The 27329-nt window shown below is 44.7% G+C and overlaps 2 protein-coding genes across 3 annotated transcripts; one reads left to right on the top strand and one right to left on the bottom strand.

The window, feature by feature from the left end:
* Positions 1-794: 794 nt before the first annotated feature.
* Positions 795-7255, top strand: C15H16orf46 (chromosome 15 C16orf46 homolog). The gene is made up of 2 exons (XM_036909346.2): positions 795-1082; positions 4920-7255. The coding sequence occupies exons 1-2, from the start codon at positions 873-875 to the stop codon at positions 5901-5903; spliced, it is 1194 nt and encodes a 397-aa protein (XP_036765241.2). The 5' UTR covers positions 795-872; the 3' UTR covers positions 5904-7255.
* Positions 7256-12293: 5038 nt separating this feature from the next.
* ATMIN (ATM interactor) lies at positions 12294-25737 on the bottom strand. 2 transcript variants are annotated; one of them, XM_036909344.2, is made up of 4 exons: positions 25385-25737; positions 19078-19203; positions 18099-18298; positions 12294-17462 (listed from the first exon to the last, which is right to left on the bottom strand). In XM_036909344.2, exons 1-4 carry the CDS (start codon positions 25712-25714, stop codon positions 15650-15652), a joined length of 2469 nt encoding a protein of 822 aa, XP_036765239.1. In that variant the 5' UTR covers positions 25715-25737; the 3' UTR covers positions 12294-15649. The 2 variants fall into 2 exon arrangements, with proteins under 2 accessions (XP_036765239.1, XP_057348940.1); XM_057492957.1 differs by having other exon boundaries at positions 19078-22629; positions 25385-25522.
* Positions 25738-27329: the final 1592 nt, after the last annotated feature.

Below are 27329 nucleotides of genomic sequence, written 5' to 3'. Positions count from 1 at the left end.
CCCCATTTTTCAAGCCAGAAAAACATCAACTAAGGGTAGAGTATCAGCAGCAGCAGCAGCATCCCCACCACCTAGTTATCAGTGTGCTAGGGCTGCTATAACAAAAGACCACAGGCTGGGCAGCTTAAACAACAGGAGTTTATTCTGTTATGCCTCTGGAGGCTCAAAGTCCACGTTTCTGCTGGGCTGGTGCCTCCTGAGGGCTGGGAGGGAAGGGTCTGGTCCAGGCTTCTGTCCTTGGCTTGTAGGTGGCCTTCTTCTCCCTGGGCCTCTTCACATCCTTTTCCCTGTATGTGTATTGTTGTCCAAATTTCCCCTTCTTACATAGACACCAGTCGTATAGAGTGGATTAGGGTGACCTGGTTGACTTAGCCACGTGCTCTACCAGCTTCCTCAGAGGCCGACGGATCCTGAAGCTGATATCCAGAGTGGCTGGGAAGGAAAAAGGAGGAGGCTGGGGTGCCTGCGTCATACATATCCACAAGTCCTCTTGATACTGGTGCAGTATCACTTGGACACTTTTAAAGGGAGGGTTATGGATGCTGAAACCTACATTCCTTCCCACCCTCTTACCTGGTTACAAGGGGTAGAGCCTGGGTTAGCATCTTCCTATCCTCTTTTCTTCAATTCCAATTTTGGCCTTTAATTAAACCCATTAGTCTTTAAAATTGGCCTTATCTTTTCTAACATCAATAGTCAACAATGGATGGTTTTGTAATATTTCTCCTCAGTCTATTCTTGAATGTGTCCTGAAGATACTCCACCTGAGTTACTGAATTGTTTTTTAAAAAATCAAAATTGAGAACTAAGTTCACTCTGTATTTCATGTTTCAGGAAGAAGGTGTTAAAAACTTTAAGCAACCATCACAGTAATGGATCTTTGTCAGAAAAATGAGACTGAGTTAGAAAATAGTGAAAATAATGAAATCCAAAGTACAGAAGAAACAGAATTAACCTATACTTGTCCAGATGAAAGAAGTGAAAAGAATCATGTTTGTTGTCTTCTCAATATCAGTGACATTACACGTGAACAAGATGAAGAAGCCCATGAGTCTGCCGTCGGAACCGGGTGGGATGAAGCGGTGAGTATCTCGAACTCTTGTCTCTTGCATGTCACTGCTTTCATGCCAGCTTTTTCTTTTTACTCTTTTCAAAAAGAGTTACTATTACCAAAAAATGCATAAGCAATGTAATGTAGAAACCTTAGGGACAGAGGTCAAATATTAATGATGAAAGTAACAGTCCTTTGAGTATTTATGGCTGCTAGGCTTTGCAAACACAGTCCTGAATGCTTCATGTCCATCCGTTATTCATCCTCTCAGCAGCCCTACCAGGCAGGTATTATGAAGGGCCTCACTATTTGGACAAGGATACTGAGGCATCTGAAAGGTGAAAAAGTATGCTGAAGATCACGCAGCCAGTCGCCAAGGCAGGGCTTGAATCAGCTCTTCTGGACTCCAGAACCTGAGCTCCTTAACTGTTGTACGAGACTCCCCATGAGACCTGAGATGTGTGTCCCAGAGCCCTGTCGGTGTATTCTTAAACTATTCTTAGAATCAAGAGTAGAATCCTAAACTGAGAACTGTAGGGACATTTGGCTAATCTAGTGATTCTCCGAGGACACCTGGCAATGGCCCCACTGGGGGTGTGAGGGAGGGGAAGCTGCTGGCATGCGCTGGGCGGAGCCAGGAATACTGCCTCATACCCTACCGTGCTCAGGTCGGCCCCACCCCAAGGGAGGAGCCAGCCCTGTCTTAGTTCAGGCTGCAGACAATTATTGCTCACGGTTCCGAAGGATGGAAGTCTGAGCTCAGGGTGCCCGCACGCTCAGGTTCTTGGTGAGGGCCCTCTTTCTGGTGATGTCCTCACGGGGCGTCCCTTGGTGCATGCAAGCCAAGAGATTCTTTATTGTCTCCTCTTCTTACAAAGGAGCTAGTCCCATGGGGGCCCCACCCTCTTGGCCTCGTCCAACCCTAATTACCTACCCAAGTCCCCACCTCCAAATACTATCACCTGTGGGGGGTTAGTTTCAACAAAGGAATTTGTTGGGGGACACAATCGTACAGTTCATACCAAGCCCCAAATATTGGTAGTGCTGAGACTGGGAAACCCTGATCTAAGTGTTTTATAAATATGGGCAGTGAAGCCCAGGCAAGGCAGAGCAAGTCACCCACATCCACTAGGCGGCTGGAAGAATCCTCCCTTGCGAAGCCTCCTCAGAACTCTCACTGTGCTGCTCCCCGCCTCCTTAAGTGTTTGCGACCTTCCAGATACACACACTCACGCCAGATAAGTCAGGGTCCTAGGCCGTTCTATTTAAGAATTCAAAATGCTCCAAGTTTAGAAGACTCAGTTTACTATTGAAGGTAACTACTTTGGGAAAGCATTTTCTTTTAATTGGAAAAAGTCCCCCATGAACACCATGCTTAGAGCATGCTTGCTGTCACACTCTGTCTAGGACGATGGTGCCACACCACTGGGCCTGCCTGCTGCCTGCTACCCCTAGCTCTCCCCACCCCACCAGTCCTGCCTGGCTGCTCAGGCGGCCTTGCCGCAGGACGGGTAACAGGGGCTCATCACATCAAAGCCAGCTTCCTGCACTATCTCACTGCCCTTTGATGGTTTCTGTACTGGTGCCAGGGACCCCTGGGCCAGAATTTAAAGGACAGAGAACTTCGCTGGCATGGATCTGTGAGGATTTCCTATGCTTGCAGAGCAAACGGACCTCACAGGAAACAGATGATGGGATGCCTCAGGGCTGTGCATTTTTGACCCATAATGGCCCAAGGGGCCTTTCCTATGACTACCTTTGTTCTTCCCCCTTGTAGCCCTGTGGAGACCCACCCCACTTGGTGGCTATGTGGGGGCTCCTTCAGGAAGGAGGCACAGTCACATTGCATTGCAGCTTGGCCCTTGGTCCCGGCAGATATCTGACCTTTTTGGAAGCGCTCACCTGTGACAGCCCACCTGTAAGGACCCAAAGGGCCAGGTGTTACCCCCCTCCTTGGTGCTTGGATCCCCTGCCAGGCCACCTGAGTATGCCCGAGATACAGATCCTCTGTACCATCCTCGACCCAGGGCTCACGTGGGGTGCTTTTTAAAGTCTATCTTCCCAAGCCCCTCTCCCAAGTACTGGCTGAGTAGGCTAATGGAACCCAGAAGTCTGGAATTTTAAATAGCAGCTCAGGCGACTCTTAGGGTCAGGCAAGTGGAGAGAGTGTGCTGATTCATCAGATGGGTATGTTTAATGGATTCAGAAAGACAAAAGTTCAGGAGTTGCTTCAGAATTTAGATTCTCCTTAACAAATATGCAATTAAGTAAAAGTTGACTTGCTACACAAGTACAGCCTGGAGGCAAATCCCTTTGGACAGAGGTGGGGACCAGGTGACTTGTCTCATCCTATCTGCAGACCTGTTAGCGAACAAGCTGGGACCTTCACTTTTCTACAAAAGTTGGAAAAGCACCCAGGAAGCCAAGGCCCAGAGCAATGATGTTTGAGTAAGCACGTGGTCCTCTTGAAGACCCAGTGGCCATTGGCAGCTCATGAAGGGACAGGAACGGATGCAAAGGGAGTTGGAGGCTGGGGAAGGTGTCTGTCGGCCAACTCAGTGTGCAGTGCAGGGCAGCGGCCTTGCGGCCCCTGTGTATAATTGCATAAATCCAAGAACTGGGACTGAACTGTGTGAAAGAAAATGTGGGTTTTTTTGGTTTGAATATAATCAAGGAATTTTGGAATAAGAAAGGTCCAGATCCCAGGCTGCTGTGTTCCTGCAGTAACCTTGGGGAGAGCACCCATCCCTGAGCTCCCCGTTCCCATCCATGACCTCCAGCCTTAGGGTAAACGCAGTGAGGAGGACACCATGCCTACTTCAGTGGCAAGCACTTAGTAGACTTTTTAAAAAACGTGATGCTTAACACTAGAGGAGTTTGGGGAGCCGAGCAGATGAAGTGAAGGGGGTGTGGAGGAAGAGGAGGAAACCAGGTAAAGGGCTGCTTTTTGTGCAGGGTGACCAGAGGCTGGGTCCCTGCTTGGGTCTGGGAGACACTGCCACCCCTCACAGCCTCTCCTCGTCCTCTGTGTGGAAATGCACAGAACTTCTGAATGTGCCAGAACTTGTCATTGGATTTAATAACATTTCAAGCCTCAGTTTCCACCTTTGTAACTTGGGCGTCAGCATGCCTAATCACAGTGCTGCAATGAGGATTAAACAAACGGATGTCAGTAGATCTTCAGCTCCGTGCCTGGAACGCAATAAAAGCATAGGATGCATTTTTGCTTTTTTTCACAAATAATGGAAACAAAGGGATGCCCTGTTAAACCTGAATTTTGGTAAACAGCACCTAATTTGTTTAGTTTAAGTATATCCCAAATGTGGTCCTGGATCTGGCAGCTCTGGCTACTGGTGCCCTTTGTGGCAAGCCCAGGAGACTCTCCGGGCATGGATGGGAGGCACCGTGCCTGGGCTGGGTGGACCCAGGGCCTGCCCTGCTGGTCCATCCCCCCCCAACCTCTCCAGGCAGCAGCCGCTAGGGCGTGGGAACCAAGAGCCTGGCAGTACAGGAAAGTCTGATAGGGGGACAAGTATGAGCAGTTTTTATTTTATTTTAATAGTTCCGACTTTATTTTAATGTGCATCTGAAGAAATAAATACATCAAGGTGACCGTTTACAGATACTATTGCTTAATATTTTAGCAGTAACAAATCCTGCTTCTAGAATTTCAAATGAACATATTCTGTTACAAATACTATTATTGCTTAGTTTGAGGAGAAAATAGCTATTACAAGTTAAAACAAAACAAAACAAAACAAAGGTCAGTTGAAAAAAAAAAAAATCGGTTCAAATAGGACAGCCCAAATGGGGATGTGGCCTAAGTTGGGGCAGCTCAGCCCAGAGTAACATGCCCCTCTATTTGCAGGTCCGAGGCTGGGGACGGACTTCCCCCACTGCCTGCATCTGGCCTACGAAGAAGTTTAGAAAAACGTGGGTGGGAGAAAGTGCCAGCCGCTGCTTACTCTGCTTCAGTCTCTCCCAAAGGAGCCCCCAGGCCAGGCCTCAGTTGGAGGCAGGGAAGTTGGAATTGGGGGCTCCAGCTGAGGTGGGCCCAGAGAAGGAGCAAGATAGCCCCTCCCAGGCTCAGGCCGTCCACCAAGGCCCTCTCACCGCCTCCAGGGAGATTAGCAAGATCTGCTTTCCCACCTCCAGTCAGGTAGAGAAAAAAAGTCTGCAAATAAAGGAGTTTATTTGGTGCATGGAAGACTGGGCCACTCCTGAGACTGACAGGGGCAAGGACCCCAGCACAGGAGCTGACAGAGGTCCCTCCATTTCGGACTCCTGGATTTCAAAGGCCCTTTTAAATCTACCTCCCCTGAAGCCTTCACCCCAAAATACCTTGGATATTCTGGGTAAGAAGAGTAAGAACATTTTCTTGCAGCCAGAAGAGAAGGTGCTGAGTATGGAAAAGGGTGGGAGTGTGGCTTGTGCCAATGGGTCGAAAACAGTTGACAGGAAAGGTGAAAAGAGACCAGTTGGGCTGGCCAAGCCCCTGAAGGTCCACACCGTGCCGCCTTTCCCCCCGAAGACACTGGCGGCTGATCCACAGTTGTGCTGCTCGCTCTGGTCGCTCCTGCCAAGGAGAAACCTGGGGGGCCGTCCCAGCCACAGCAACGTTCGCTACCTTGCCACCCTGCAGCTTTTGCAGAAACGGGAAGTGCAAAGCTACAGAGCCAAATTCAAAGATAGGCTGCCAAGACCTCCCATGAACATCCAAAAGCGTGTTCTCACGGAGGCCAAGCAGGAAAACGGGCCCCACACATTGGATACCAAAGTGTTCCCAAAGCCTCTCCTGCCGCCCCTCACAGTGAGCAGAGTTATCCCTGGCGCCAGGCACAGGCTCCGCTGAGTTGCTGCAGTGTGATTCCCTGGGAATAAGCACTGTTTGAAATTCATTCATCCTCTCCCCTCTCTCTCTTGCTCCCACTGCATCCTGTGCCCTCCCCTCCCCTCTCCTCTCCTCTCCTCTCTCCTCCCCTCCCTCCCGTCCCCTCTTCCTTCCCTCCCTCTCTCTGTCCCTTTTTGGTACTACAAAGACAGGAAATCAAATCACTGTATGGGCTTTGATTTATTCTCAAAACCCCCATAGTACCTGGTTCTGTTACTTAGCCATTTACAAAATACAGACTGGTAGTGCCAGTCTCAGCGTGGCACTCTCCACTCCCACTAAGCCAACTAATGGTGGGGAATCTGAAGGGCCCCCCTGGGTGAGCTCCCCTGGCCCCATATCCCCTGTCCCACGTCAGCTTTGAGCCTAAGTGCGTGGGCTCTTTCTGCCCCACTCTAGTGCCTTAAGCTAAGTGAACTGGGCTTATTTAGACCACATTATTTCCTTTTAAACCAGGCAGATACCTATCTGTTGTCTCATTTCTCTTGTAACAAAGATCTGATTGCAACAGAGATTGCTTTAATAGAAAACTCATTGTGTCCAAATGAGTATCCTTATGTCCAAGGTGACCTATACTTATACCCCTGGATGTACCATACCCATTGTATCCTGTGTCCAAGGAGACATATCCTTATATCCACAGATAGGCCATACCCATTGTATCTTATGTGTTCAGGATTTCATATACTTACATTGTAGCTTCATGCTAGTTTCTGTGTTGGGGAAGTTCAGCCACAGCTCTACAAAATCCATCCTGGGAAGCAGGTTAGGAATAATTATTTGAAAAAAAACCCCACTGATTATTGTCACCACACATGCTTCCTCCAGCCTTACCTTGCATCTAATATTTGGAAATTCTGCACTCCAGACAGACACATATGGGATGGGGCTGTTCTTTCTCTCTTTTCCTATTCCCCTTCCCCCTCAATTTTCTCCCATGCATATTTCCTTAAGTTGTATATAAATTAAACATTTGTAAATGAGTTACATCTTAATGCCAAGTGACAATGCTTAATGCCAAGAGAAATGCTCCAAAAAATTTTGTAGTATGAGCAGCCAGTTAGCTCCTCTGTAATTGTACAGTTTGCATTTGTTTAAGATAGGTGGGCTGCACTTGAACTCTGGATTTTCCATTCCCTAAATGATGGGCAGATGGAATATATGACTGCATGTGTAAACATCTGCTTTCCACAATTGGTCTTTGTAATGCCTGTTAATTTCGGTTTTTTGTTTTGTAGGTTTCTTTTTATGAAACACCAAAAACACAGGAATGATTATAGTACAGCTGTCATTAAAAGGTATATTTCACCTACTGAGGTTGGACCCTTCTTTACAGTCTAGAAGCAATATTTAGGCCCCTTCTTCTCTGAATGAAGAAACCATCTTGATTCCATCTCCAAGAAGAGGCCCTCATTTCCCATTGTGTCTAGACAGTGGGGGTGTTGGACCCAGTACTGTTTGAGGACCCTTCCGCTCTGGCAGTCTGCCTATAAGTCTGGTTTTCCAAGCTCCCTCTCTAAACAGCAGAATAATGAAAAAGCTCAATACGTAAAGCAGTCAGAAGTGATTGGGAGTGAAGGGTATGTAGCAGTGATGTGTACAGGGCCTACCTACTCAGCCCAGAGGTACTTTCCTTTCCAGGTCTTGAGGCAATTTGAGAACACTGATTTAAGTTACAACAGAGTGTTTTTGTCTTAAGAAAATCTCTTTTTTTTGAGATAAAGGTTATAAATTCTGTAAGATTTGGGGATAAACATAACAACAACTTAGAATTAAGAGGATGGCCAGTCTGAACAAAGCAAGGGACCAAAAATTTAAAGATTTGTAGTATCCTTTTTTGAGCAAATAATTTGCTAGAAGATTCCTCTGTGAATAGGTAAGAATGTTTTGCATTGAGTTCTCTTTGTTTAGGTAATTATGCAAGTACCTGATCAAGTCCCTCTGGGATCTTCTTTGCATTAGCCCAGGTTTGGCTTGTTCTCTATGGATAGTCACTCTAGGCCTTGTCCAATTTCCATTCATATTGAATGAGGATGTCCAAACTGGTCTTAGATGTCCCAGTCTAGGCAGAGGCTAAATGTTTGCTAGAAGGCACTCTCCATTAGCGTTCTAGGTCACCGACAAAACTTCCAAGGAGAGCCTGCCCTTTCACGGAGGTAAGCCTGTTGCACGCAGGTGACCTCAGTTAGGTGCTGGTTCTCTCAGGCCTCTCCAAACCGAGCATGGGGGGCTCTGTGTTTCCTCCTTCATTCTCTCATTTTTTGACATCTCATTAGTAAAACTTCCCAAACTCTTGTGTTTCCTTAAACTCTAAAAATCACCAAGTGGAACCATGGTAGCATGTGACCCAAGGCTCCTGCAGGGCCTGAGGTCACCTACTGGGTGGGGCCAGGCGAAGGCCTGGAGGTGGTACTGAGGGTCTGGGTGAGGTAAGGGAGGGCCCGGAGGGTGGGAAACTTTGGAGAGAATGCCTACCCGACAGAGAGATGAAGGGGTGGCACTTTTGAAGGACAAGAGGAAGACTTTAAATTAGAATAAGGCCTGGCTACATTTGGAACATGTATGTAGGATTTCGTCTGCTCAGGGAGACTTTCCCTAATTTTTAGCTTTATTTTTTAAATTCTGGACTTTGTCCCCTATTGTGAAATTTACCTGTACTTCAAAGACCATGCTAAATGATTTGAACCCAGAATCAAATTTGCTTTCACTCTCCCTGCAAGTTGAGGAGACTCACTACCCAGGGAGACCACAGAAGCCCAGCCTATTTCTCTGTGGGCGCCTCTGGCTAAGCTGGCCAAGCTGCAAGTCTGGAGGCCTCATATCTGGGGCTTTCTGGGGGTGTCTGGGCTTGGGTCTTGCACAACCTTGGTGCCACAGTTTAGGAGCTACTGAGAAGCATGGTGGCAAAGAAACAAGAGGGGCCCCTGTGGCCTGACCAAGAGCAGATACCAAGGGTATCACTGGTGCCACAGGCCACTCTCTCCCACTGTCTGCCAGGCTCCGTTGGGACCCTGCAGCCAGGAGGGATGCAAAGCCGTGTTCCCCAATGCCTGGGCTGAACTCTGCCCTGAGTTCCACTGCCAGTAATTTCGCTTGAACTTACCAGGCGCTGTTCTTTCTAAGAGCTTAAAGCCCCTTCTGGGTATTCTCTCTATACTGAGCAAATGCATGAGGGTCAGGGATCGTTTTCTCCTGAGACCCAAGGAGAATCTGATCAACAGGGTAACTGTGCTCCATCAGGCCAGGGTAGGGTCTGTAGTCTGGGTGTCCAAAGGCTCCAATGTATCACCCAGGTGAGGGACAGGTGGACAACTGGGTGGAAAACATCACCTATAAGGCAGTAAGGAGAGCTTGAGCATGTCATTCCTACCTGAAAGATGGGAACAATTACAGATACAGGATGTGGTGAAGATGAGGAGGTAAGGCATGTAAAATGCTAGCAGAGATGTGTGGTTTTCCTGAATGTAATGATCAGATCAAATGAAATAGCCTGGGTCAATTCTCTTTAATGAATGATGGGCTGTTCAAAACTGTATAGAAATCCTGTGGGCATGGTGAGTAGTAATTTGGTGACTGGTGGGTCTTCACTCTTTGTTTTCAAAACTCAGTTTTGTAACCTGTGGCCTGGGACCCCTGTTAATCAGTCCATGGGCTAGCTTCATGCCCTGGCCTTTCTCCTCATCCTGTTTTGCCTGAATTTCCACTGCACTAGTCTAAGCACCACTGCTCGGCAGATTAATACCATTGCCTTTTATACTGATTTTGTGTCCTTCTGAGGTACTGCAGCAAAACGTTTACTTTTCAAGTTTAATCTCCCAGATCAAAGCTACCATATATCTTCTGGAACATAGTGTTAGTTTCACTCTAGCATCCAGTGCTGCAAGTAGAACGGGATCCATCTTTTTCCTAGAATCTGAGAAGTAGGCATTTGGAGCCTTCTTTTAATACCTTCTTTGTCACTAGACATTGCAGCCTTTGCCCTATAAAATGAGGGGATTAATACCTAAGGTCCTTCCTGTCATTTTAGTGCAGGTCAGTTGCCTGCAAAGGTTATTAGAGACTCAATATGGTAAACAGTTTTATCACAGATATCCCATCAGATTTGCTCTGGATCTTGACCTTTGTGGTATGAAAAACAAAAACTAAGTGAATTTCAATTTGTACATTTCAAAAGCTGCTCTAGTAAAAATCATTAATTTTTTTTCTACATAAGACTATGAGGACCCAACCTTCTCCAACACATACTTCCTAAACAACATACATACTTCTTAAAGGATCTGTTGGCCTAGCCTAATACTGCATTTACAGCAATACATAAAGCTCCACCCAACCAACCGGCTCAGTCCCTGAGGCAGGGTTTCTCAGCCCCTGGCACTGACCCCATTTGGGGTTAGGTAATTCTGTGTTGTGGGGGCTGTTCTGTGTGTACGAGGAGGTTTAACAGCATTCCTGACCTCTAGCCACTAGATGCCAGTAGTACCTCCACTTTTGTGACAATCAAGAATGCAGACATTGCCAAGAGCCGAGGGCTATATCAGCCCAGCTGGAGAGCCTCTGCTTTAGGGAATTAGTAACTCTATAATCTAAAATGCCTTTGTTTGCAGCTTCTCTGACAGCTTTACCTGCTTTTGAGCAAGAAGAACCTTGGCACAGGGGCAAAGGAAATATGGAAGATGGCTTGCTTGCTTTATCCTGGAAAGCATAGATGTCCCGGATAGAAAGCCCTATGGTTCTTGGTTTTGTCCTGGTTCTTCAGTCTTCTGGAAGCACTTGCCCAGATCCTCCAGAAGGAAGTGACCACAGCTTGCTTTTCTGAGACAGTATCTCTCATAGTAACAGTCGGGCCCTTCAGCCAGTGCCAGGAAGAGCTGCTGGCATTCTCTTTCAGAATTATTGTTTTGGCAAGGTTTTCAAGAAAATTCCAAGATGTTAATATATTTACATATAATGCCATTATTCAAAATTCTCTACTGTTTAAGCAATACTCTCTTTACATTCACTACCTGTGCTAAATCAGTGTGACTATTAAGAGGCAGCCAACACTTCTTATGTATGTATGACACTCCTTGGTAACCCTGGCAAATTGATACTTCACATGTTATATGAAAATGTTTCTTTTCCCCCTCTCAGCTCCAACTTCAAAACTTTGTTCCCTGTGTTATCTTTTAAAATGAAAGCTTCTCTGCTTATTAAAATTCAAGGACTGCTAACTTGAAAACATACCACAAACTAGCCTTATCTTCAGCCCCACAGGCAGGTTTTGACTAAGCCTCTAAATGTGAAAGAACTGTTAGCAAATTCATTTGTTTTAATCTGCATGTCTAGTTTCTTCAGAGCACCTGCAGATTCTGAAGAAAACTAGAAACCCACATTTAATTTGAGATAAATAGTAATGGTCCTGATGCTGCTAATGACTCTGCCACAGCTTAGTTTCTGTGCCAGTTTTGCCCAAATCCTCATGACTGATTTCTCTAATTTCAGAAAATGGAATGTCAGAGAGATACTTGTCAATATGGTAGCTATTTACAGAACTTTAAATCTGAAGACTTACTACGTAGGTACATACCTCCTCAGAGAATAGTGGTTTTAATGGTTTTAAAATATATGTCTTAGGAAACAAGAAGGTGGAAAAGGAAAAAAAAACCAACACCAGCTTACAATTCATTAATAGTGCTAGACTCTCAAATACAGCTAACAAAAAAGTGAAAAATCGTTTCCATGAACCGAGGTAAGACAACAGGGAGTAAACAATTCCTAAAACATAATCAGCCAAAGTTTGGATGGTCTCTCAAAAGTGTACTAGAAAATCTTAATTTTTGAAGGCTGACTTTTTAAATAGGTAAAGCTATTGAGAAGCCCTTTAAATATCCTTCTGTGAGGAGTTCATTCAGATGCATTGACTTCTGCCAATTTTTTATTGCAGCACAAGTTCTACATTTTCTGAAACCACTAAACTTTTCATTACAGTGCAGGAAAAAAGATAAGGTAAGAGAGGGATCAGTTTCATATTCAGTCTTAAGCAGCAACCTTTTTCAGATGCAATCATAAAACCAAATATGTCACCCAGGGCATGGAAAAAGCAGTGGACCACTGGAAAGCAGAGTAAGAAGCTGCCAGAAGCAGTTACGGTGTCACACTTGGAACAAGGTCTTACTGCCACATACCATGCTAATAAGCTCACTTCTTTAGGCCAAAAAAATGGTCTTTATTCACCTTGAGGTAACCTATGCACTTTTGAGAGTAACAAAATTGCCACAGACATATATTTTTAAAAAATCTTTTTTTTCATTTCTTCAAATGTTGACTGATTCACTGATTAAAAAAAGAGTATCATTTGTTTCAATTTTGTTGTTTCTTTTCTGCAGCCTCAAGTCCTGTAGTACAGTAACTTGCCTGAGCATAAGGGACCAAAAGTTAATGGAAGGGCCTGGGCAGTAAGTTTCTCCTATGCCTACCTTCACTATTTTTGAATTTGCAGATTTAGAACAAAGCTAACAAATGTGTTTGCTACTCATTAGTAAGGCAATATAAAATTGTTTTTTTTCTGAAATTTGTTGAAAGAACTGACTGAATATTGGTACTTTTCCAGTTCTAGTATTAGATAATGCTTTTATTTCATTCACATAGTTTGGTCATTTGCTCCTTTCAAACGTCTATTTTCGTGCCCACATTTGTTAATGTTTGAGAACATGGACCACCAGAGAATTCTCTCCATTTGCTCTTTAGCCTTTCCTGACATATAAACCAACATATCAGTGCATCTGCTGACAAATACAGTTCATGTAACTGAGAGAACACTTTGGATTTAAACTTTGCAAAACAATGGCATTTAGTTGACTATCTTCTTGGTCATAACACTGTGGTAGCCAACATCTTGCTGAAGAAATTAGATTAAAATTCATGTCATTTAGATGTTGGGAGTGAGTATGAAGCCAGAAGATTGATGACATGTCCTCTCCTAGTGTCAAATCTAATCAGTGGCACTTTAACATACTTCAAGCGACAACACACACATATATTTTGAGACATAAGGAAAATAAACCTGCATAATACTTGACACTTCAAAGACTTCATCTCTAAATCCCCCAAAGTTACATGTTCCTCCTCTTAAGAGCTTTCTGAGGACATGTTGGCCTGGAATTAATAAACATTCTAAAATTGAGGCCACAAAGGATTACATGAAAAAAAAAATCACCCTTTTCTATTAATAAATCAACTTAATGTCACAACTGGACTGATACTGATATATTTTCTTCTGCTCCAAAGTAGCTTCAAACCTTACTGAGCACCTTTCAGGCACATCTACAAAACTTTCCTGCTTTTATTTTCCTTATCTCAAGGGATCAGAAACACACTGATTTGGCTTTCCAGCAAACTAGTGACTGAGCAAAAAATGACTCATATTTTAACCCTCTTATTTTTGCTGTTAAGCCAGAGCCACATTATTTACAAAGATAAAGGCCCTCCCATTATAAAATGGTCGCATTTGGCAAATGTATGGAGTAATTTCTCTTGAATAAATTTTCCAGAAACTTAAACCTTAAGGTGTATACTTTTTATCAAAACAAAACCTGTATTTCAAAATAGAAACTTTGACTATGGAGTGTCTTTTCATTTTCTATTAGGAAAATTTTTAGTATATTTTCATGAACAAAGGTAAAATAGTAATGAAAATAACTAGGCACAATCATTTCATCATACAACTTTCAGATGATGATTTTGCAAAAAACTAAGGCAATAAAGTAAGTCACATTGTGTGTCTCGAAAAACTCACAAAGAAGGTATATTTCTCACTTTAATTACCGAATCTCAGTTTTTACAAATACTCTTAGAACAACTCAGGTAACTAAGGTTTTGGGGGCAAACCAGTTCTTACTTATACTTGAAGAACTATGACATGCTCCATTTCTCTGTAAATAAGTCTATTAGCTGGATTGACAATCACTGTCCCAGCAACAAAACTTTTTTTAAAGCCATAGATCACTGCATTTATATTTACAAAAAGCCATAAACAAACATGCATTTCTCCTTTATTTGGAGGACTTAGATGTTTGAACATTAAGGCAGTGACAATCCTACAACATAATGAATTCTAAGTTAAGGCTTTGTTTTGAAACCCACATTCATACTAAACTGTGACCAAAGCAAATGCTTATGTACAAGGTTGAGTTCATCTGCCAGGTTGTTTGTCCATTACCAACAGTTCTTCTTGGGACAGGAATCTGTAGTAATACCATCGATTTACTTTGATGATAATTAGTCCTCTCCTAGGTCTTATATTGAAGATTTTGCCTTTAGCAGCACAAACATGTGCTACAGAAGGAACAGAAACTTAGAAAACTTATGGGCTGCACTGATTTTTACTTGTCTGAAAGTTGGCCAACAATTAAGACTTCAGGATCTCCTAAGTACAGAAAACCCAAAAGTGTAATTGTCCATGCTCCCATGTCAAAACATAGATGTTCTTAATTACTGAACCAATCTGTCTTCACCTTTTCTTTGAAGACTAGTATTACTTCCGCTAAACAAATAAAGCAACCAATAAATGCAAAGTACCATACTTTACATGGATCTATTCTATAATTGCCATCTTCAAGGCACAAACAGTATCCCTGTTAGACCAATGTCTTCCCTTATTCAAAGAAGAGATGAGAGGGGGATGAAAAGACGACCCACTTGAAATTACTGATTGCACTCTTGCCGTATCAGTCTCATGGAAAGTATTGGAATATAGGGGGGAATAGCCTTTTCTATTTTTTTTTAACATTCAGGGAGACAAAACTCATATCCAGCTTGTGGGTGCACTTCCAGACACAGCTCTGGAGCTCCACCCCGGCCTGCAGTAGTGAGCAGTAAGGATATTTGTAGGGCACACTCCGGGACTCCGGTATGAGCTAACAGACACAATGCGATTCCACAACCCAGCATTACAACAGTTGGGGTGACTCATCCTTATTTAGCCTCGAAGGATCACCGTTTACATCAAGTGCTTGCCGCTACTCTGCTAGTTAATTTTACAGCAACATGGGGCTTGTGAGGAAAGCACTGCACAGGTACATTGGTTATCAACAGTAACAGTTCACGTAGAGAAGGGATGGCATTGATTACATAAAAATTGTTTCAAAAGCGAAAGTCAGCTGTCATTTTCCTTTGTGTCTTCACATCAGAAGAGATGTCAAAGCTGGTGAAGCACAGGCATGAGCCACAAGGCATGGTGTTGAAACCTGATGGTACAGCAACGGGTCTCTTTAGATGTTATTATCAGGAAACAGGAATTTGTAACAAGCACTATCAAAAATATTTTAGGTGCAATTTAAGTTAAGCTAGTCACACTTCCACTAAAATGTTTTGAAGACTTGAAAAGTTGTACCTAGTACCTGGTAAGCTTGGCTTCAGCTAAATGGCTGGATGGGTTTTAAAGGTATGGAATACTTTTTCTTTTTTTTTTGATGGGAAGACTAGCTGTGAAAGGGCAAATGTAGGCAACACAAAAACAACTGTTTTTAGGTCAACATCTTACACTTTATAATACACTCACATTTAAACACAGATTTCATGTTTACATACAAAAGGCAAAGACCCTCAAAGAATCGAAGTAATGGCAACACCAACTAAATTCGATGGAGTGAATACACTTGTCTCCACTCTCCATTTTCTAAAGCCAGGAGGAAGGTGTCAATGCTCCCCACCCTGCGTGGCCTCTGCTTCTAGAAGTTGGAGACTGTGTGTAGTTCTGCACACGTCTGGGTTTCTACAGAGCTGAACTGAGATTCCATCGTGTTCCAGGCCAAATCGGCCAGAAGAAAGTCATCCATTGCTGTTTGAGTTTCATTGCTGGTGAAGAACAAGCTCCCCAGGGTTTCAAAGCCAGAGTTCATGGTCTGTGTTTCCGTACTGTTCAACTGAACTTTGCTCTCCACGGCAGGCATGTTTTTAGCAGTGCAGAGTCCTTCAGTTTGGGTCTCTGTGTCAGAAGAATCAGTACTCATGGAAAAGCTGGAGTGTTTCAGAATACTTCCCAGAGGCAGATGAGGGCTACTGTCTAAAAAGAAGTTTAAGTCTGTCTGTGTTTGCGTGTCAAACATTTCAAGGCCTAAGAAGTTAGAATTTCCCCTATAGCTGTAGGACTGGGCAGAGGTGTCTGCAAGGAGAAAGTCGGTTTGAGTCTCTATGTCCAGCGATTCCAAGACTGGCTCTGCAGTCATGGTGTTAAGCTCACTCTCTTCAGTTTGAGTCTGGATATTTGAGGCTGAAAAGAACTCTTCAATATCAAAATCGATTGCGGGATTCTGGGCTGGGCCAGATGGGAGCTGGGTGTCAGGTCCAGGATGTGTATCCGACAAAAGACTCCGACTATCCAGTGTCTGACTAGGAAGATTACTTGACAAGATATTTTCTAAATCACTTAGTAAGTCTATGGTTTGGGTCTGATTATCTGTCATGTTCTGTGAAGGAAGCATACTATTCTGGGCACTGAAGTTCATCACTGGTGCAGATTTCTCAATTTCTTGATCTAAAGTCTTAGGGTGGTTCTGAGGTAATAAACTGTGAGTTACAGTCTCTGCTACTAAACTGCTGCTTATCATACTGTCTGTAGAAACATCGTATGATGAATGGACACTCTCAAAAATGTCCCCACACATTACAGCTTGGTCCATCTGTACTCGGTCATCCGTCGGACCCTGCATCCCACTGGTTTGAGTTTCTCTGGAGATCCCACCTGACTGGAAACAGGCATCCAGGTATGCATCAGTCTGAGCAGCTGTTGATGAGGTTACTTTAGAACTGGGCAAAAATGTTTGAGTATGAACACTTATGGGAAGGGAAATTTGAGAACCAAACGTCAGATCAGTTTGAGAACAAGATGATACAGAGGAATCCGGGCTATCCCACGGAGCAGAAGGTATAAAGCGTGGTGCGGCATGAGACAGATCGGTCTGCACGTTGACTGAAGAAAGGCTGTTCTTTTGACATGTGTTCCCAAGTTCTTGTAAAGGATTAGACAGACTTTTCCCCAAGTTCACTTGAATATCTGTACTAATGGGCTCAACAGCAACAGGACTTACAATTATTGAAAGAGGGAGGGTCTCCTTAAGAGAGCGAGCCTCTGAATCTAGGCCAAGGATCAGAGTTCCTACTGACAAGGGCAGTAAGTGCACAGCCCACGGGGCGGAGCCCTGGTGGTCAACCCCGAACACCACAGGCGGGGCAGAGGAGTCGGCCGTGGGCACAAAGACAGGCACGGAGGACAGCTGCATCACCGGGAGTTTCACCAAGGCCGCCTTGGGCTTTGGTAACAGCAGCTTCTGAGGGTGTCTTGGAGGTGCTGTAAGGGTCTGTTTTCTGGCATTAGAGCTGCAGGAGTCTTCAAAAGAAGTAACTAGCTTAATTTCTGAAGTTTCCAGGTCTTGAGTGTCTGGTGTGGGGGTTGGCTGGTTACGCAGTGACTCAGTGGTCTTACTGGACAACTTCTGGTTGTGCAGGCAGTTCTCCATCTTCCTTTTCTTACTGGGTGGATCTCTGAGAACAACGACAGAGTAAAGAGAGAAAAACAATTTTAAACTGCAGTTTTCTTCAACTCTGCACTGTATCTTCACTTATGTACAAATGCTGTTTCCCACATTTACAGCAGAGGTCAGAGTGACCCTTCTTCAGATGGCAGGTAGAAGTTCAGAAACATGCAACCAGGGAAGGAGGAAGTGTGTGTGCTTTTGGGTAAAGTCCTAAGTACTAGAACTCAACTGAGATCTGTAGGCAGAAGGTAGATAAAAAACTATTCAAAGCAACTTTTATCATTTCTGGAATAGGAAGCTATCGCTCCAAATATACATTTGACCTTTAAAATGAAGTACAGTTTCATAACAGAATTTAACTCCTCAACAATCTGACATCATTCTTACAGAAAATGCTGAAGGCTGAGATTTCCAATTGGGAATAACAAGGGACCCTCAAAAGGAGTTAGCGGAAGAATAAGGAAGAACTTGGTTGGGCAGACATGGGCCTTTTGCTACTGCAGCTGTCACCTCTGAAAGTTCCTTCTTTCAGTCATGTTTTTCCCCTATTAGTCCTCCTTTGTCCCCATGCCATCAGCGATCCAGCAAGTTTCCCCTGAACGTGCCCACGGTTCCTGACTCCGGCCTCCGCTGCTCCCCTTACCTGTGCTCTGCGGGGATCTCATGGCCAGTGCGGTAGACGTGGGACTGCAGTGCCGTCCTGCTGGCGTAGGGGCAGCCGCACGTGCACTGGAAGGTCTTGCCGCAGTCCTCTGCGTGCCTCTTCAAGTCCCACTTCGTGCCGTACGAGTTGCTGCACTTACTGCATTTGTGCTTCTTTTCCGCATGCATTTTCATAAAGTGCTGGAATGACACAAAAGGCACGAAGGTGAAAAAGTGCACCTGCTCAAGACATTTCAACACATCCAAACTAGCCATGATTTTACATGGCAGAATAGAACAGTCCAAACTGGAAGAACGAGAAAGCAGGCGAATCACAGTTTATTACGGGCCTCTTCTCCCCATCGCTTTGCTTTCTGACAAGTGAGGAGACTGTTCAGGAAACAATCCACGATCCCCACCACTTAGGTTCTGATCTATGAATAGGTGGGGCAGGCAGGGAGAAGGTCTGCAGTGCTTGTTGGAGGCACTGCCTGCCCCCCACCCCCCTGCAGGGATGTCTGTCAGCCGCCAATCTCTCCCAGGCGCCAATCGTCTCTTCCCCCAGTCACTTGGCCCCTCCCTCCTTTTAAGACAGCTGTTCCGGGAATTCTTTCCCTAATTCTGCAGTTTCTTGCTCCCTTGGAAGAACATTTCCGTTGTGCCCTTGCTCGTCTGACCCTGGAGGCACATGGATTCGCACTAGAGATCTGGAAGTGCACATGTTCTCGTTCTTTGCTGAACTGGTCTTTTCTTTCTCTCCGAATCCACTTCTGGACATCTGCCCCTCCAGAAAAGCCATGTCTCCTTCACCTGCATTACATCCTACTCACTTTTTCCCCAACTGGGGGTCTCCTGGGGGGCTCTCCTCACAAACAGCTTACTGCTCAATGCTGCAGTTATGTTTGGTAAGTAATCAGAATCCACATTAGGTTTATACCATCTGCATTTTATCTTCAGAGAAGTATACTTAAGTAAAATACCTGTTTGACGAGAGAAAATTGAGAAAATGGTCTGTCAGGGCCTCTAGGGCATCCTTCAATTGGACAACAGTAGAACTTCGGTACAGTTTTCAAATCTTTTCTTACTGTTGGATTTATTATGCCATCCTGTAAAAGAAAAACTAAATAATTACTTAAAAAACCCCAATAGAACAGGCTGGGAGTAGAAACAAGGAATGGCTAAATATGGGCCCGAGGGATCTTTATAGGGTGATGAAAATGTTCTAAAATTGGATTATGATGATGGTCCCACAATTATGTAAATCTTCTGAAAATAATTGAATTATTCACTTAAAATGGGTAAATGTTGTGTTGTATAGGCTATATAGCTCAAAGTCTGTTAAAATTTAAAAAAACCTTCTATCAATTCCTTTAAAATTCCTCCTTCTAAACATAAACTCTCTGTCCTTAAGGCTGGCTTCTCTGTAGGTAACTAGTATATTTACAGTGTCCTGGGCTCAAGGTTTTGGTATCATCCTCAAGTCTTCTCTTCCCTTTGTCCTATTCCCAGTGAATAAGTGTGAGCCCCTGAAAAACCTCCTTTGACCATCATTTAGGCCTTCTTGATAAACAGCATTGTGATTTTCTCTGATCTTCACACTGCCCCCTAATGTGGCCATAGCAGCTTAAATACAGGTACTATGCTACACTGAAAATTTAATAATCATTAAAATGGCCAATACTACCACAGCTTTTACTACTGGGTCAGGCACTGTTCTGAGCACTTAATACTCATGGAATCCTAATAACCCTTTGTTAATAAGAATGTGATCGACTCTTGTGGGGAATTTTAAAATAACTGGTGAGTTAATTTAGCTTGAAGTGCTCTGTCTCCTTGCCCTTGATGAGCCCGCATGCCTCAGGCGTGAGACACCCATGACCTCCTGCATAGTTCTTGTCTGGCCACTCCCTGCTGGCCCTAAAGGAAGGTTTGGGGGTAGTGGTGACAGACTTCTCTAGAGGTCAACAGAAACAACACGACAAGTGTTCTGGCTTTTGCTGTGTTGCAGCGTGGAGATACTTGGTCCTCCGGTGCTCTGATGAGAAAGGGTTCACTACTCTGGGAACACGCCTGCCTCCTTCTCCACCATCAGTGTGGATCTAGAGAAGTGAGAGATTATAACCATGCGGCAAAGACTCCTTCCCTTTGCTTTCCCACTGGATCTCAAGAGGAGTACGTGGACTGCACTGAATTTGTTTCCATTCATTTAGAGGGGAAAGAAGCTATTCTTGTTTTATTTTTAAACAACAGAATTTATGTCTCAATGATATCAAATTCAGTCCCTTAATTCTACATGTCTTCCACACTGGTCTTTCCTTTTATAATACTACTGCACTACACTGTTTAGATACTCACATGAATTATTTGAATGGTCTAAATAATTTTCCTTCCTCTTCAGTATAACAAATTGACATTCCAAAAAATTATTTGTATATATCATGTAATGCTGTTTTTAAAAAAGGGTGTGTAAAGTAAAATCCCAACTCCTCATTAATCCTCTGATCTAGATTTATAACTATCTTTTTCTGTTCTTCTTTCTTATACCACCCTACTTGGCCTAATACTCTTCCACATTCTATCTCCATTCTTAGATGACTGTCCATTGAAGGCCCCATCTGTTGCGAATCCTCCTGTCTCCCTTGGGGCATAACAAAATGGAGGAATGAGCACTTGGCACGGAGAGACCTGTAAGCCCAGTATTCACCACTGATTAGGGGTGTGGCCTCTCTGGGCCAGTTTACTCATTTCTAAAATGGAGAGACTAGCTAACTCAGGATTATCTGGTACTGGATAAGCATAGGGCCTCACATTCTCAACCAACAGCACTCCCTTGTTCCGCTTACCACCCAAGCCAAAAGACTTGATCTTTGTCTGAATTCGAAGATAGCACCTACCTTAGGCCGTGTTAAATACCATCATTTTCTTCTAGAGTTCTTGTCTTCCAAATGAATTTCTTAAGGATGGAAACTATTTTATCACCTCTTGATATTGTCTTCATGCTTGAAGGGAGTAATTGCATGCTAAAATGCAGAGTGTTTTTAGAAAGGCAGTCTAGTGCAGGGAAGTGTTTCTCAACGGTGGTGGCCTGTGAAGAATCACTTGAGGCACTTAAAAAAAAATTACCCATGCCTGGTCCCAATCCCAGGTATTCTGACAAATACCAAGTTTTGGGTTGGGATTAGGGATCCACACTTAGTTTTAAAATCTCCCCAGAACCACTGGCATAGTGGTTAAAGCCATGGTTCTGGAATATGGACTGCCATAGTTTGAGTTCTCTTATCTTGCCATTTTCTGTGACTTTGAGAAAATTAACTGTCTTGTCTGTAAAGTAGGCATATTAATAGGTTTGTTGTAAGGGTGCAGTTAATAATGTGCAGGGTCTGAAAACAGTGCTTATCATATATAATTACTCAATTAATCATTATAGCTATTAGTTATTGGCTGTGGAGATTTGTTTCTTCTTTTGCTTTTTGCCATCAACTTACGGCCAGTAAGCCATCTAAACTAGTACTTTACAGTAAATACTGTCCTTGTGAAAAGTATGATTGGAATGATGCTTTTGCTAAAACGCTGGCATCTGCTAGCTTCAGTGACAAGTGACAAGCACCACCTAGTCATCACACCCTTCTCCTTAAACCCTGGCACCCAGCAGCCTTTTTACTGTCACCAGAGCTTTGCCTTTTCCAGAGGGTCATACAGCTAAAATCACACAGCATGCAGCCTTTTCAGAGTGGCTTCTTCCACTTAGTAATATGATTTTAAGTTTCTTCTGTCTTTTCATGGCCTGCTAGCTCATTTCTTTTTAGCACTGAATAGTATTCTATTGTCGGAGGTACCACCTTTATTTATCCATTCACCTGCTGAAGGACATCTTGGCTGCTTCCAAGTTATGGCAATTATGCACTTCTAGAAGCTTCTACCACCTCCTTGCCTCCCTTTCCCATTGCTACCATCGTTAGCTCGAGTCATCCTGTTTGAACTTTGTCATTAACCTTTTAACTCATTTCTAGACCTTCAATCTTTTTCATTCATGCTTTGCCAGATTCCTTTTCCTGAAGCATAGCTCTGATGGTATCACTACCTCACTTAAACATTTTCAATACCACTCCAATACTACCCAAGTCCAAATTTCTTTAGCCTGGGACATTTGAAGTCCCTTACCATATAGCTTCAAACCACCTTTCTCTTCTGTCATTTCTCTTGTTATATTGAATGGAACTATTTAAAATTCCCCAAACCTTTTCAAGGGGAGGAATATATTTGCATCTTCTGTTGCATTTGATAATGTTTTAAACAGAGTATATGGACAAAAACACCCTTGTGGTATTACACTGAATTAACGTTCAAAATTGTATCATGAACCAGACACTAAAGACAGCCATCCCTGACAGCAACAATCTCCTCGCTGCAGTTGCTGCAGACACAGCAGCAACCGGGCTCTGCTCACGCCCCTGCTTTTTGAGGGCCAGCCCCTCAGCCGCCCAGTCACCGTCTCTCCTGCCGAGCTCCTGGGCCTTCTTCCCATTCTGGGCCTGAGACAATAAACCCAAAGGGTGGTTTGGCTGAGATGAGAATGGGGGAGATCAGAAATGGAGATGGCGCATTAAACACGAATTGCACTGAGAAAGTGATGCTTTTGTTCTCAAGTTCTACTTCAAGAACAAAATTTACCAGACTTTCTGTTCTTCATCTCTGGTGTGCCTAACTGCAAAAAACATAACTAAAAAATACTCCATGTTTTGTGTACCCTTTCAGTACCTGTTTACAAACCATTTTAAGGTAGAAAATATTTCATAAAATGTTTCAAGTTAAAGGATTAGAAAAGGAACCCCTGAGAGCACACAATCAAAAAACAAGACGGAAGAAAGTAAACTTACAGAAGAGAGAAGCAGGAGGAAGGACCCACTGGAGAAGAAAGGCGAAAAGGACTGCAAGAATCAAAGAAAAACCAGGGAAGAAACTAGAATTATGAACGTAGGTGTAACCAAGAGAACAAAAGGGACAATTTCCACTGAATATTAAGCAAATTTGTCAAACAGATATACTCAGACTAGCTTCAGGGAAGAAAGTAGTTGCCTATTCAACTGGTGGCAGAGTCTGGGGTCCAAACAGAGATGCTTTAGAAACCACAGGGAGCTCCTGGTCAGCTCTTGGTCTCAGTCGCCCTGCTCGCTCCCCCCTTCCAGTACTTGGAAACACTGTGTTAAGAGTAATGTCTGAACTCAAGAGCCTTCTCCTGGGATGCAGGCAGGGGATACAATTCAAAGCAGCGGGGCACCACCATTCAGCTTTGGCTACTTTTGTCGCATTGGCTACCCACATTAAAGAAGACTTAACACCCTTGCCACTGCCACAGAGGATGCTCTGGGGCTGCCTGGGGACCCCGTGGTTAGAATGGCAGAGCAAGACAGTCAAGTGAGCCTCTTTGACAAGAGAAAAACAGTGATGGTTCTGGGGGAGGTTTCTTGAATTCCTGCTGAAACAGACCTCCCATAACCTGGGGAGGAGACTCAGCAGAGCTGAGTTTTTCATTGCTCAGTGTTTTCAGTTCAGAAAGGGATCCTGAAGGGCACTGTGCTGTCTTTATACAGGAGAAATCTGAAAAATGACTAGAAATGGAAGGACAACCTCCTGTATGTTCTAAGCAAGGGACAAACCGATACTCTGAAATGCTGAAGTCCAAGTAAAGGTTTGACTGTCAAAATCTGTGTGTGCCTCAAACATATTCCTTCTTCTTAGGCTTACTTTAGGTATTGGTATTTTTGGAATTCTTGAACTTTACGTCTCTTAAAAGCATAATTCAAAATAAACCTACTGGTCTTGACGCTTAACAGAATCTTCACAAAGTCTTACTAGAGCTCCCGACAGCAATCCAGAGAAAAGAATAATGAAACTGTTAAGAGGTGTTTGTTGGAGTGAGGTTTTGGCCATCGCAAGGAGGGGCCTGCTCTGACTGGCAGCCTCGTTTGTGCTCGGACAGTAATGTCTGCCTTTGCTGTCTTTCAGTGAGGGGATGGTACCACAGGTGGGCGAAAGAGAACTAAGGGACTAGCTGTAGATATCCTACAAAATATAGTTCATCGACTCAAGTTAAAATATGGTTAAGAAAAGGAAGGATTTAAAGGTTAGTACGAAAGAAAAAACAGGAGATAGGACACCATTCCCAGTTACTGCACTTGTATCCTGGAAGAATCCCACAATAGTTCTGAAGAAAAGGGCAGCCGCACCTGCAGCGTCGTCTTCAGCATGCCGCCAAGTCCATTTCCTGACTGGGGTCCCTCTTCAAATGAGACGGGGGTGGCATCTCCATTCAGCTGGGTGCCAGAAGGGGCGTGCCCTTCATGGGCAACACATCTGCTCTACTGGAGGCTATAACCTCAAACCTTTTGCTGTTAAACTCCTATCAGAAGTCTGATTCTAAGAAAGTTTCCAAGGAGGACGAACAGAACATGCAATACACTAGGTATTCATACTTACTCCTGAATCAAGGCACACCATCAAAAGCTACAAAACTGCTTAGCGACATGCTTTGGAATTATGCCACCGTGGGCATAGAAAAACTCTGAGAAGCGGTGGAAGAAACTTCCAATTGTAATGTCTGAGAATTAGAATTTAACAGGGCTGGGGTGGGGCTACACATCTGGATTTTTAATAAGCCTTCCACAGATGTCGTATAGGTTGAAGACAGCCCCCCCACCCCACGTTTTACTTAAAGTGGAATGATGTTCAGACTATTGCCCTGTTACTGCCCTATATACTGTGTCCCATCTTAAAGATCCACAGAGAGATTTCTTAGGTCTCATTCTGGAGCAAAGCTGATGTTACCAACTGTGAAACTTGTAACTGACGGTGCTCGGAGCCAAACAGCTCCCTTTCAACAACCAGCAGGACCTAAAGGCCTGGGGAGCCTTGTGGGTGTGGTGTTAGGGACACGGGCTTGGGAACCCAGACCAGGTTTAAAACCCAGCACTAGTCGGCTTGCGTGACCTGCTCATCCACAGACCGAGGACGACGCGGCCCTCACGAACTTGCTGTGAGAACTAACGACAGAAACGCGTAAAACGCCGGGCCGCGAAGTCCGAGGCCGTTGGCGGATCGTCCGAGCCCGATTGCCTAGCGGCATGACACAGTTTTCCGATTATCACGCATCCCCGCGTCCAGCCCCGCGTCCCGCCGGGGCGCGCGCGGAGGCCCCGAGGACGCCGGGGCGCAGGCTGGGCGCCCAGCGCGCCCCGCCCGCCCGGCCCGCGCCCCCGCCCCGGGAGGCGCCGACCGCGGCGGGCTCACCTGCAGGCGGTGGCTCTTGACCAGGTGCATGTTGAGCGCGGGGCTGTTGGGCAGGATCTTGCCGCAGCCGCGCACGGTGCACAGGATGTTGGTCCGCACCGCCCGGGACAGCTCGCTTACCGACGGCTGGATCAGCTCCCGGGCCGGAGGGGCCGGACCCGCAGGCTGCTGCCTCGCCGTCGCAGGCCGCGGCCGGCTGCCTCTCAGCCGTCCGGGCGGCACCCACGGGCCCGAGGCGGCGGCGGCTCCCCTCGCGGCCGCCGGGACAGCCGGGGCGCCCGAGGCCAAAGCCGCGGACACCGCCGCCGCCGCCGCCTCAGATGCTGCCATGTTTTCCCCAAGGCAGCAGGTCCCGCCCCCGGCAGCAGCTACTTCCGGCAGAGGGCGGAGCCTCTCGGCTCATTAGCACCCGGCGGGGCAGGGACTGCAGCAGCGCCCCCTGTCGGCCACTGCGGGGTGGTAGTGGGGAGAGTCTCATGGGGTGGCCGCCAGGTGAGGGAGGGTTGAAAAATCTCACTGGGGTCTGAGAAGGGCAAAGTATTGGCCCCGCTGATCCATTCCTCACCTTCCCAGAAACGACCTCGGCCAGTAATTGGATAGAGGAAAAAGTAAGGTCGTTCAGAAACCGGAAAGCTCAAAGGCAGGAGGCAATAATAGTACGTTAACTACAGCTTTTATTGAGGGGTAACCCTGTGCCAGACAATGAGGAATGCACTTTTCATTAGCATCACATTTTATCCTCAGAACAGCCGTAGCAGACATGTACTGTTCTCCTCCATCTTGCAGTTAACTTGCCCTAGATCACATCATGCAAACGAATGCTTGTCTTAAATGTCAAGAGCTAATCATTTTAGAGAGGTTGGATTTACTCGCCTGTATTTTTTTTTTTAATTAAAAAATGCTTTATTGATAAAAATGCCAATCATCATCTGAGCTTTCAGTGAGTTGTAATCGCCTGTATTTTAACTACTGAAATTGATTACTCTTTGGGAGACGGTGTAGGTCAGGGCAGGGTTCCAAAACCTAGGTACCTTGAGGAGCTAAATAGGTCATATAAATGAACATAGGACAGGTGTAGACAATGAGTGAGGACTTTAGTGAAATGGGAAATACATCCTTTGTCTAAAGGGGGCAGCTGCTACTCACCTTTGAATCTTTAGATCTTCCAAGATTTTTATGTGAAAACTTCCAACTTTCATGTATTAGCAGCTGTGTTAGTTTTTATAGTTGCACTAAAGAATTACAATCCTAGTGGGCTTAAAACAACAGATTTATCTTACAATTCTGGAAGCCACAAGTTTGAAATGTCTACTAGGCTAAGATCAAGGTTTCAGCAGGCTGCATTTCTTCTGGAGATCTGAATAACCTGCTTGTTTGCCTTTTCCAGCCTCTCAAAGTCATTAAGGGTGAGTCGAATCTTCACCTCCTCACTTTGATTTCTTCAGTAGTCACATCTCTTCTCCACTCTCTTTTCCTCTTCCACTTTTGAGGGCCCTTGTGAGTTCCATCCAGGAAATGCAGGATAATCCCATGTGCAAATTCCCTTTGTCAGGTAACATATTTACAGATTCCAGGGATTAGGACATGGACATCTTTGACAAAGGGGATGTTATTCTGCCCACCACAGGTACTAATTCTGATTTAAAGTATTATGAGCCAAAATAACCCCTACATCTATGTGTGGGATAGCATCCGTTGGCTATTAATTTTTTTTAGACATGGTGTCTAAGAGTACAGACTCTGGAGTCTGACTGCCTGGGGTTATGTGGGCTCAGCCACTTTTAGCCTAAGCTTTGGTATTCACTTCAGTAGAACAAGACTAGCAATGCTGCCTGCCTTGTACAATTGTTATGAAGATAATGCACATAAAATAGCACAATCCTCCCACATAGTAAGTGCACAATAAATGTTAGCTATTATTCATTTCTGGAGACCGTACCTAATG

This window comes from Manis pentadactyla, chromosome 15 (genome assembly GCF_030020395.1).
Source record: "Manis pentadactyla isolate mManPen7 chromosome 15, mManPen7.hap1, whole genome shotgun sequence".
Lineage (NCBI taxonomy): Eukaryota > Metazoa > Chordata > Mammalia > Pholidota > Manidae > Manis > Manis pentadactyla.
Note: the sequence above shows the minus strand (reverse complement) of the source record. Positions and strands in the feature narration are given on the sequence as shown.